The sequence below is a fragment of the Corylus avellana genome, chromosome ca7 (assembly GCF_901000735.1).
Source record: "Corylus avellana chromosome ca7, CavTom2PMs-1.0".
NCBI classification, from domain to species: Eukaryota; Viridiplantae; Streptophyta; class Magnoliopsida; order Fagales; family Betulaceae; genus Corylus; species Corylus avellana.
In genome coordinates, this window is record NC_081547.1 from 4,444,034 (window position 1) to 4,456,455 (window position 12,422).

The window sequence follows — 12,422 nt, forward strand, 5'->3', positions numbered from 1 at the left end:
GGGAGAAAAGAAAGAAAAAAAAGAGAGAGGGAGAGGAAGAGATAGAGCTGCGCGGAGAGAGAAAAGAAAGAAAAAAAAGAACCAGCTCACCATGCTTGGGCGGGAGAGAATTAGAAAAAGGGAGGGACAGTTAAAAAAAAAAAGGGTTAAATACTTCAGACTCCTCTGAGTTTCACAACTTTATTTTTTCTTCTCTTGGGGCATCATTTTTATCACAGGAAGTCTCTGTAGTTTTGATAACTGACCAAGTTAGTCCTCCATCAGTTGACCATTAGTTGACTTAACGGAATTTTACATGAACCAATCAAATGTTGACACGTGGCACCTACTTAATTTTTTTTTTTAATTAAAAAATAAGTATTTTTGAAAAAAAAAAAAGAAAAAAAAAAAAATTTGGGGGTGGCTCAATGGGCTTGGAGCCAAGGGGGTGGCTCGGCCACCCTCATCCGGCCAGATGGGGGTGGCCAATTTTTTTTGTTTTTGTTTTTTTTTAGAAAATACTTTTTTTTTTTTTTTAATTTTAAAAAAAAATTAAGTTGGTGCCACGTGTCAACATTTGATTGGTTCATGTGAAATTCAGTTAAGTCAACTAGCGGTCAACTGACGGAAAACTAACTTGGTCTATTATCAAAATCACTGGGACGTCCTATGATAAAAATAAAACCCCAAGGAAGAAAAAATAAAGTTGTAAAATTTCAAGGGTTCTGAAGTATTTAACCAAAAAAAAAAAAAAGAATACATTTAAAAGAGAGAGGGCTGGTAAGAGATAGAGCTACACTAGGCGGGAGAAAATTAGAAAAAAGGAGGGAGAGGAAAAAAATTAAAAAGGCAAGAAGAAGGGTGCATGCATAATATGATGGCGCTGCAGGGGATGGGACGTCGGGCACGTTCTGATGGCGCTCCATGGAGTACTTCCCAACGTAGGTTACATGTGGCACATCAATAATAGGCTTAAAAATCAAATATATAATTAAAACATATATTTTTTATATAATTTAATTACTGACCTGTGAAAAAACGCCACGTTAATAATTTTTGACGTGGCAGTTTCACACGTTAATAAATTCTTACTTGTGAAATTAGCCGGTCAAAATTTTTTGACCTACTAATTTCACACGTCATTAATTTTTGATGTGTTAAAAATTGCAAGGTCAGTAATGTATAGAATTATAAAATATTAAAAATGAAAATTAATTTAACAACGTGGCAGTATCTACCGCGTCAAATTTAGTGATGTGGCAACATCAACACGTCAGAAAATTTTTGGGAAAAATTCACTTCACCCCCTAAAGTTTCAGGAATTTTTCAATTCGAACCCCAATGTTTAAAAATTGGCAATATAACCCACTAATGTTTCAAAAATTTTCAATTTAGACCATCTGTTACTAATTTTCGTCCAATTTGATGGAAATCATCCAACGTATGTGTCACGTGGGATTTTGATGCCCTTTATTCCAATTTTGCCTTCATTAAAACCTATGAAATTATTTAGGGGAAAATTCACTTTACCCCACTGAAGTTTTATGAGTTTTTTTAATTCGAACCCTAATGTTTAAAAATTGGCAATGTACCCCCGTAATGTTTTAAAAATTTTCAATTCAGACCCTCCGTTACTAATTTTCATCTAATTGGACGAAAATCATCCCACGTCCGTCTCACGTAGGATTTTGATACCCTCTATTTCAATTTTGCCCTTATTAAAGTCTAAGAAATTACGTAATTACTCTCAATTTCATAGGTTTTAATAAGGGTAATTACGTAATTTTATAGGTTTTAATGAGGGCAAAATTGGAATAGAGGGCAATAAAATCTCATGTAAGACGCACGTAGGATGATTTCTGTCCAATTAGACGAAAATTAGTAATAGAGGGTCTAAATTGAAAATTTTTGAAACATTAGAGGGGTACATTGCTAATTTTTAAACATTGAGGTTCGAATTAAAAAACTCTTGAAACTTCAGGGAGGTGAAGTGAATTTAACCCAATTATTTAATTATCCTCATTAAAACCTATGAAATTGAGAGTAATTACGTAATTTTATAGGTTTTAATGAAGGCAAAATTGGAATAGAGGGCATAAAAATTTCACGTGAGAAGCACGTGAGATGATTTCCGTCCAATTAGACGGAAATGAGTAACGAAATGTCTAAATTGAAATTTTTTGAAACATTAGTGAGGTACATTGCAAATTTTTAAACATTGGGGTATGAATTAAAAAAACGCTTGAAACTTTAGGAAAGTAAAATGAATTTAACCCAAAAATTTTTATGGACGTGACATAAATTGATATGTCACTATTTACTGACGTGACAGAAATTATGGTACTATAGACACTTAAAAAAACTTCCTTTTTTTTTTTTTGTAGTGATTGTTGATCTACTATGTATTGCTTGATAATTGCAGAAGAATGACAGAACTCAAGTCTAGTAAAACTAAATATGTGCGAGCAAGCACCTATTTCCTGTCATATTCAATTTATTTGCAAAGGCCACCTCATCTTCACTAGGTTTGGTAGACAGCTTTTGTTAATTAATTACTCTTTTTCATGCAACGTACGTTGACAATGTAAAGTTCATATATGAAAATGAAATTCATGTTATTTACTTTTTTACTTTAATTTTGATTGACGGGAAATGCAATGAAAGGTTTATAGTAGTCTATGTTGTCGTGTTGTTCACTTGGACGATTTTTAAAACATATTTTGCAACCTATGATTTTAAATGCCATAAAATGCTTTGATTTCTTTTATTATACACCGATTAATTTTTTAATGAGATACTCAAAGGCTAATCCAACCTTCTATAATATTGGCAAAGTATGTTCTCTGTTTCTCCTCCTCCTCACATTAGTCAACATATGTTACGTCTCTTTTCTTGACCTCTTCTTCCCCAGAAAAATAATGGTGGAATATTATTTCTAGAAATACCTGTAAACCAAATAATCTCAGGTGAAATAACAAAGAATAAAAAATGGAGAAAAAGTTGCATAGATCGTTTTCTACTGGCAATATAATAAGGAAAACTAATGAAAGTTTCAAATCTAGACATCAATTTGTTCCAGGTGGAAAAAGAGTACATATGTTTCTTTCTTATATATATTCTATTGTCATAACATGGCTCATTACTTCAATAACAACAAACACTACCATACTGATGCAGCACCGACAAAGCTATATTATGCTCTTTTTTTTTTCTTTTTTTTTTTTAATTTAATAATAATTTTTAATATCACATCAAAAATTATATACTTGAACATGTTCTCATAAAGCAATTATTTTCCTGTTGTGTGGTGACACTCGGCTCTTCTTTCTCATTGGCCCTCTCTTCTGATTCTGGATATTTTCCCTTTCTCTCTGTTTCTTTCTTCTTCTATTCTTTCTCTGCTGTGCGTGTTATGAATGAAGAATTGCTGCGGAATTACATCTTTGCTTTGTCGGTGGGATTAGTTGATTCGCAGGGGTATGGTGAAATATCGTGGGACGTTGTGTTTCTTGCTTGCAAACACCTCTATTTTGTATTAATGTATTTTGGTGAGACGTGGGCCATGCATGTTGACTCTTTCATGGGTGTGTGTACGTCCAAATTCATTCTAACCTGATGATCTCCATCACTTGCCACCGGATTCTCGACCTACATACGTAACATACCTCTTAAGTCTTCAAAATGGAGCTTTTAAAACTAGTCAAGACTGTGGCTTTGGTGAGTTTGGGTTCTCGTTTGGTTTGCGAAATGTCTAGTTCATTAAACAATGATTAACTACTATTGGGAATACAAGAGTGTGAAATAAGCTAACTATTCATATTCTTTTATTTGATTGTAACGCTAGAATAGAGCAATGATTATGTATTTCTTCGTTTGGTACAATGCAATATGTTGGTGAATAGAATCATATTGTGATCAAATTTCCTACAATACCCTTATAATACAAATACAATTTATATTATTAAGGATTTTCTTTCTTTGTTTTTTGAAACATAAACAACTATACTATAATTTTTATTTTTTTAATTATGTAAGGTATGTGGCCTTTTTTTTTTTTTTTTTTTTTTTTTAATTTCCTTTTGCAATTATGCTACAAAAATATTTATATAGAAAAATCACATAATCGTCATATCACCACCATATTCTTTTTTTTTTTTTTTAAAAAAAAAAAAAACTACTAAAAGCACATCAACCATAAAAAAAAAAATGAACAAAAAAGGAAATAAAAAAACAGAATTTTTTTTTAAAAAAAAAATTGGTACAGAAACAGAGAGAGATAGAGAAACAGAGAGAGAGGGGAGATGAAAAAAAGTTTCTTTGTAGAGAAATGGAGAAATAGAGAGAGAGGCATGAAAAATTGTTTCTTTGTAGAGAAACAAAGAAAAGAGAAACAGAGAGATGGAGAAATGGAGAGAGAACGAAATAGAGAAGAAACATAGAAGAGAGATCGAAGAGAGGGGAAGAGAGATATACCTTGAACTTGCAGAGAAGAGTTGTAGTTTGCACTTGCAGAGAGAGTCGCAGTTTGAGAGTTGGTGTGGGTGTGAGAAGGTGGGGTTTTTTATGACAATTTACACAATAAATTTAAGGGTTAAATACCTTGTTCTCCATGTGGTTTAACTTTTTATTTTTTGCCATTTAGGGTTTACTTTTTATTACATAAGGTATCTTTGGTTTGCCTAAAAACAGAGATGGTACCTTCGTCTAAATTTTGCCCAAAATTTGACAGAACGTCATATCAGCACCAATAACAACTTAACACGTGTCCATATAATTAATTAAAAATAATAATATTTTTTTAAAATTAAAAACATTAAAAAATTATATATATATTTTAAAAAGAAGAAGAAAAAAGTAGAGCCAACCCCAAGAAGCCAAAGGGGGTGGCCGAAACCACCCCCAAAGGCCCTTGGCCATAAGGGGGTGGCTTGGGTTTGGGGGTGGTTTCAGCCATCCCCTTTGGCTCTTTGGCCACCCTCAAACTTTTTTTTTTTAAAAAAAATATAATTTTTAATGTTTTTATTTTTATTTTTTATATTAATTATATGGACACGTGTTAATTTGTTATTAGTACTGACGTGGCGTTTCGTTAAATTTGGACGAAATTTAGACAGAGGTACCATCTCCGTTTTTAGGCAAATCAGAAGTACCACCTGTGATAAAAAGTAAACCCTATGAAGAAAAAAATAAAGAAGTTAAACCAAAGGGCGAATAAGGTATTTAACCTTAAATTTAACACTACATGACAGGATTAAGTAAGCCACTCATTTTTTAGTGGCTAAGCTAACCATGTGTGTATGAGATTAGTAGTCCCATGTAAACAGACTATTCCCAAGAATAGAGTGTTATCAAACAAAAGAATAGTTATACCTAAGGTGAGGTAGTCCATTCCAAGGGTCTATTCCGCAAACCAAAGTATTTTGTCGAGAGAAGAAAACATATCTGATATGAATGATTATTTTATTTTTTGATGTTTCAAGCTTAGGTATCTGCTTCCTATTGGAATGATTGAAGTTATTATTTCTTTTAATTTAAAGTGATTCCTAATTAAAGTTTCTACTTTACTAATTAAAATGATTACTTATCCATATTCAGAATGCTAGCATCTAAAAGATAAAAGATGTATAGTTGTTCATAAGAGGTTCAAGGTTCAGTGATCATATATAAAATATAAGATTTCTACTTCTTGTTAAAAAATAGATAAAAAAAAAAACAAATCAAAGGTTATTCTACTTCTTGTTAAAACAAAAAATTCAAAGGTTAGTTGAACTTGAGAATGATTATGGTGTTAACATTGTGGGATAAAAATATAAATTTTAATATTTTTCATGTTTATCAAAAATTACAAATTAATCTTTTTTATCTCTATCTCCTCTTTCTTTCTTTTCAAGAATTCTTTTACTTGTATGATAAATTGATGTAATCATCAATTAAGTTGTTGATCAAATATATATCATGACCCCTTTATTTTCTTTTTATTTAATCAATGATGGCTACAGAAATTTTTTTTCTTTTATTATGACTTTTTGAATAACCCCTTGATGACAAATAATGATTTTTTAATTCTTTTACTTGTATGATACATTTTGTGCTTCTTCTTTTTTTCTCCAAACCGACTAATATTATTTTTTATCCAATTAAGAAAGAACACACACACACACATATATATATATATATATGTATATATATATATATATATATATTCTCTTTCAATCGGTCATTTTCAGACCTTTCTACGTAGTTAATTTGTGGATAGAATTTTCGTCGCTTTGCCAAAGAATTAATACATGGAAGACTATTATCTGTCAATGGTTTTAACCGTCGGAAATATTCCAAAGATATTCCCAACACTTTGAAACAGGTTTTTATTTTTTTTTTCGTGGTAGGTTTAGGGCTTATTACCTGCTTCGGATACTTGCTCATTAAGAAATTGCTACTGTACTAGATAAAACAATATATTAATTTTCCGGAATTTCTTAAACAATATATTAATTATAATGAAAATTGAATTATTATTGAACTCTAAGATCATTGTATAACAATCCTACAAACAAACTTGGAAAAGCCAGAAAATAATTTGTTAGCACTAATCTAAAATGAACTAAATCAAGTAAAGATGGAAATAGTCTAAATATCAAAAAGTGAACCAAATGAAGAAAGAATACACAAGGGATGATGGAGTTAATTCATAGCCAAAATTAGAAGATCGTTTAAATTTGAACGGACTTAGTTCGAGCAGATTTTTAGTGAAACTCGAGCCAACTTCTAAAAAACTTTTAGCTTGAGTACTATATGCGCCCTGTTTGCCCTACATCGATCATTGATCCAATTAAGACCGACCCATCAATATATATATTAATCAAACAATAAAAAAATTATTAATAAAAAAAAAAAAATCGAGAGATGCAAGCTAATCAAGCCCTTCATGCATGGCCACTACAAAAAGGACAAAGGGAGCTTCCAACGAACGTCTTAGCTTCACACCGGGCCTTGCTCCATCTGTCATCATCAAGTCGAACGTTGCCAGCTGATCATTTTTCCATTTCATCACGGTGGTGGAGAAGCCATCTTTGACTTTGAAGATTACAAGTTGCCACGAAGAAATTGATAATTAATTGGGTGGGGCCATTTCTAGACCATTTTGAAGTCGTTGCACTCCTGCGCAAGCCATGGGTCCATATGCTTGTACATACACAAAGGAGTCCAAACAAGCTGTCCCTTTTACTCCCAATCATATCCTAACGGAGCCCAGAAACTTTATAGACCATACAAAGGCTTTTAATCTTTTACCATTTCTTTTTTAAAAAAATCTTGGTTTTTTTTCTTTTTGCTGGATATTTGAATCTTATAATATTCTCTTCAGAAAACAAATTTTGATGAGTTTGAGTTTTCTCTTGTGTCCGGGAAAAGTATGGGAAGCAGACAGGAGATGAGTTTAGAGGATCCGATGGTATACGTTGCTGTGGGAAAAGATGTGAAGGCTGAGTGCAATTCAACCCTGTTATGGGCTTTGCAGAACTCCGGAGGAAAGAGGATTTGCATTCTTCATGTTCATGTTCCTGCGCAGCTGATCCCCTTTAGTATGTACCAATTACATATATATATATATATATATGATTCATGTATGTATACGCGCACGTGCATGTCATCACACACTCACTCACAAATATTACAAATATCCAAACATATTTGTTGATGTTTTTATGGGAATTCATCGATCAGTTTTGATTTATTCAGTTGTGCTGCTGCTTGACTTGTTGGAACTGTTCTTGGTTGACTATATTTGTGGAAATAATTATGGAAAATTGCAGTTTTTGGCTTGAAGATCGAGTTTGGCTAATTTCGTAGCTTAATTTTCAGTAATTAAAGGTGGATTAATCAAGTAGGCTCGATCGTGAAACGATTTGAAAGGAAACTTGGAAGAATATTATATAATCTGGAATTTATTAGAGTTTTTTTGTTGATTAATCTGCAGTGGGTACAAAAGCTCCAGCAAGCAAACTCAAGGAAAAGATAGTGAGCGATTACCAGGAAACTGAAAGGCAAAACATGCATCAGATCCTCGATGAATACGTTCGTTTCTGTCTCCAAATGGGGGTATAGATTTTATTCCCCTTTTTCTGTTTGTTTTATTCACTTTTCTTTTTTCCTTTAGTGTTAAATAAATTTAGTTTATCTAATTGTTAAAAAGAATAATTAAAAAAAAAAAATTATCTAAATTCATAGGTTGGAAATTTCTGATTTATTTTTTAAAATGTAGGTACGGGCACAAAAACTAGAAATAGAAATGGACCGTATCGAGAAGGGAATTGTAGATCTCATCTCTAAGCACGAGATCAAGAAGCTTGTTATGGGAGCAGCTGCAGACAAGCACTATAATCGGTACAGACAACATAAAATCTTTTTCCACATCATCATGTTCATTAATTTCTTGATCTATTCTTAGTTTATATCTAACGGTCACAAATTGTCATCACCAATAATTTGTAATCAAAATTATTATGATCAATTTAGATAGTAATTATTATTAATTATTTGTCCAAACAAATTTTGAATTGTCGGATCTCGGACACATATATAGAATTCATATAAACTCCCTGAGAAACTAGACATATTGCAAATTGTTTAGTAGATTAAAAAGGGTAAAAGTGTAAAACCAATTATTGCTTGATAATTGCAAAAGAATGACGAAACTCAAGTCTAGTAAAGCTAAATATGTACGCGAACAAGCCCCTATTTCCTGTCATATGCAATTCATCTGCAAAGGCCACCTCATTTTCACCAGGTTTGGTAGATATATGTTTTTATTAAATTTACCATTTAATATTTATAAATGGTAGATTTTATATTAATTACCAAGGCAAATTTAATTACCATATGGATATAGGGAAGCAAGCGCAGAGATATTGCCTGAAAGTGGACAATCAAACCTCATGAAATCACGGTCGGTTGCTTTGGGGGCGCACGACAGGGACAATAGTGAAACCCGACAATCAAACTACGTGAGATCACAATCTGTTACGGCGGGGCACAATAGGGATAGCAGTGGAAGAATGATGGGCATATTCGATATCCCTTCACCGGCGGCAGCGGGCACTAGTGATCAAGAGACTTCTTCATCTCCAAAAAGTCCTTCGGGTTCTGATGGATGGGGGAATGGGTTAGGATTGAGAAGGAGTCCTTCCGGTTCGGGTTATTATTGCTCAACCAGCTCTCCCAAAAGAGTGGCTGACGTAACTCTGTCTTCATGGAATGAGGCCAATGAGTTTAGCGCACCCTCTCCCGCGGGTTCGGGTTATTCAAGAACCTCTTATGTGGATGTCGGATCTCCATTGCTGCCGCAGAGTCCAAGATTGGTTTCTAGTGCAAGTACCATCTCAATATGCTCTTCTAATGGAGCCCTCAATGCTGTGGTACGTGCAATACATTGATTCATGTAAAATTTATAAAAATACAAATTTACTCTAAATTAAAATAAAAAATTCAGTTTTTTATTTTCTCTATATATTATGAGGCATGCATGTGGAGGCTTTGAGTGTATGGTACGGTTTAAATTGTACGTGGGGCTTCTATAAGAAGCGTTTTAGGTTTCTCTTTAGCATTTGTTCATCAAAATTGATCAAAGATTAATAAGCAATTAAACAATATGATCGAAAAGGCTTTAAATATAAACATGTAAGGGATGTCCTAGATGACACTCTTTATGAGTGACTTCAACAAGTGATGGCAGAGAATGAAAAAGAAACACTCAGGCGTTAGAGAGAAAAAAGAGATGTGATTGAGGCCAAACGCAGGGTTAAGATTTTAATTTTTTTTTTTTTTAAAAAAAAAGAGAGATTTCTAGTTGCTGCAGAACTTGAAACACAATCTGATGCAAATTGTGAAAATCAAATGAATAGAGCCAAGAAGAGTCGAGACAAAGAAAAAAGGCTGACGAAGCGCTAGTGAAGGTAAAAGAAAAGCTTGAAAATGTGAAGAATCAAAGAGACCAAGTAAAGGAAGAACTGGGGATTTCTCAAGAACATGAATTATCATTAAAGACTCAGATTGCAGAGTTACACAAAGAGATGAATGAGGTACAGATGGAGCGTGATAATGCGCTGAAAGAAGCTGCAGGGCTAAGAAGAAAACAAGTTGGTGATGATGATCACTTCTTTGAGTTGAAGCTCTCTGAGATCGAAGAAGCTACTTAGAAGTTTGATGAATCCAGGAAAATTGGACAAGGAGGATATGGAAGCATTTATAAAGGTCTCCTGCGTCAAAAAGAGATTGCAATTAAGATGCTACAATCTCCTGGCGCCCATGGCACCTCACAATTCCAAGTGGAGGTTTGTCTACTCCTTCGAAAATTTATTTGTAGTTGTATATTTATTGGGCCTAAACTAGTGATACGTACGGTTAAGTTATCATTCATTTCAAAAGTTTAAACTGGTAGAAAGAGATAAATTTAATCTTTTAATTCATGGAAAACTTCACTTAGGACGCCTGAACTATCAAGCATTTTGAAAAAACCCCCCAAATTTCAAAAGCTCTCAATTTCACATCATGAACTTTCAATTTGATGTGATGTACAAGTAATGTACTCTTGTACATCAATTTTTAGCGTTAAACAGACGTTAAATATGATTAAATGACCTTTATACCTCTAAATTTTTTATAAAATTTCAAATTTATCACTGAGACCCAATTGTTTTTCTTAAAAAAAAAAAAAACGAAAATCAAAGGTATTTTGGTATTTTTGTCGATTTTCATTAAAGCTAACGCTGAAAATTGAAGGAGGGAAGGTATATTGCATCAAATTGAAAGTTCAATGGTGAAATTGAGAGTTTTTAAATTTTGAGAGTTTTTTCAAAACGCAAGATAGTTCATAGGTCTTTTGTGAAGTTTTCCATTTAATTTATATTCAAACTAAACTTCCATTATTCAAAATTTATTTCCTTAATTTTTTAATTTTTAAAGTTTTCACCACTTAAAAGAAAAATACATTCAACAACAGCAATTTACACTTAAAAATTGGAACAAAGTTCGATCAAAAGTTTGGCATTTTATCTCATTTGGTGGTTGTATATAATATATATCAGGTTAGTGTATTGAGTCAGCTACGGCATCCAAATCTTGTGAAACTTACTGATCCTGCCCTGAAGTTTTTGCGCTAATCTATGAGTATCTCCCCAATGGAAGCCTTGAAGATAGACTGAGCATGAAAGACAACAACCCTCCATTATCATGGCAAACTCGAATACGCATCGCCACAGAGTTGTGCTCTGTCCTCGTTTATCTTCATTCTGCTAAACCTCACAGCATAGTGCATGGTGATTTGAAGTCTATATGCATCCACCTCCTAGGTTATCTCCTCCTACAAGCAAGGTTTGTTGTCTCCGTCGAGCTCTATATGGACTTAAGCAGGCTCCTAGAGCATGGTTTACTAAGTTTAATGCCACTGTCTCTAGCCTTGGCTACTCCATCAGCTCTTATGATTCAGCCTTGTTTATTCGCCGCACAAACCGAGGTACCATACTTCTTCTACTATATGTTGATGACATGATCATCACTGGAGATGATATCACTGGTATTTAGGAACTTAAACAATTCCTCAGTCAGCACTTTGAGATGAAAGATCTTGGCCCTCTCAGCTATTTTTTTGGTCTTGAGATCTCTGCTTCTTCTGATGGTTATTATTTAACACAGGCTAAGTATATCTCTGATCTACTTTCCCGAGCCAATCTCACACACAGTAAGATTGTCGACACACCGACTGAGCTTAATACTCGTCTCACTCCTGATGATGGCGAGCCTCTTCATGATTTTATCTTATATCGGCATTTAGTTGGCAGTCTTGTCTACCTTACTGTCACTCGGCCTGATATCTCACATGATGTCCATCAGGTGAGTCAGTTTATGGCTGCTCCTCGCTCCACTCATTTCTCAGTTGTCCTCCGCATTCTTTGCTACCTGAAGGGAACATTATTTCATGGGCTCTATTTCTCCTCTCAATCTCCTCTTCAGTTGCATGCTTATACTGATGCTGATTAGGCGGGTGATCCAACAGATCGTCGCTCTACAACTGGTTACTGTTTCCTACTTAGCACATCGCTTTTCTCTTGGAGAAGTAAGAAACAAACTGTTGTTGCTTAATCTAGCATCGAAGCAGAATATTGTGCTTTAGCTGACACTACCTCGGAGCTACTTTGGTTACAATGGCTGTTACAGGATATGGGTGTCTCTCTTTCTTTTTCTACTCCTGTATATTGTGACAACATGAGTCTTATTCAGATTACTTATAATAATGTTTTTCATGAACGGACCAAACATATTGAGATTGATTGTCATTTTGTCCGTCATCATCTTCTTCAGGGCTCACTACAGCTTCATTTTGTCACGTCTCGTGATCAGCTCGTGGACATCTTAGTGTATGTATTATTAGCCTATATAAATAAGCTCCT

General features: G+C 33.7%; 1 protein-coding gene and 1 pseudogene across 1 annotated transcript; both read left to right on the forward strand.

Annotated features, from left to right (window-relative positions):
* The first annotated feature begins 7,240 nt into the window (after positions 1-7,240).
* LOC132186871 (U-box domain-containing protein 33-like) lies at positions 7,241-12,422 on the forward strand (annotated as a pseudogene).
* Positions 11,590-12,012, forward strand: LOC132186589 (uncharacterized mitochondrial protein AtMg00810-like). The gene has a single exon (XM_059600569.1). It carries the CDS (start codon positions 11,590-11,592, stop codon positions 12,010-12,012), a length of 423 nt encoding a protein of 140 aa, XP_059456552.1.

What these genes read in the sequence shown, in the direction of transcription:
- LOC132186589 (XM_059600569.1), top strand. Translation starts at nt 11,590, where the DNA reads ATGAAAGATCTTGGCCCTCTCAGCTATTTTTTTGGTCTTGAGATCTCT.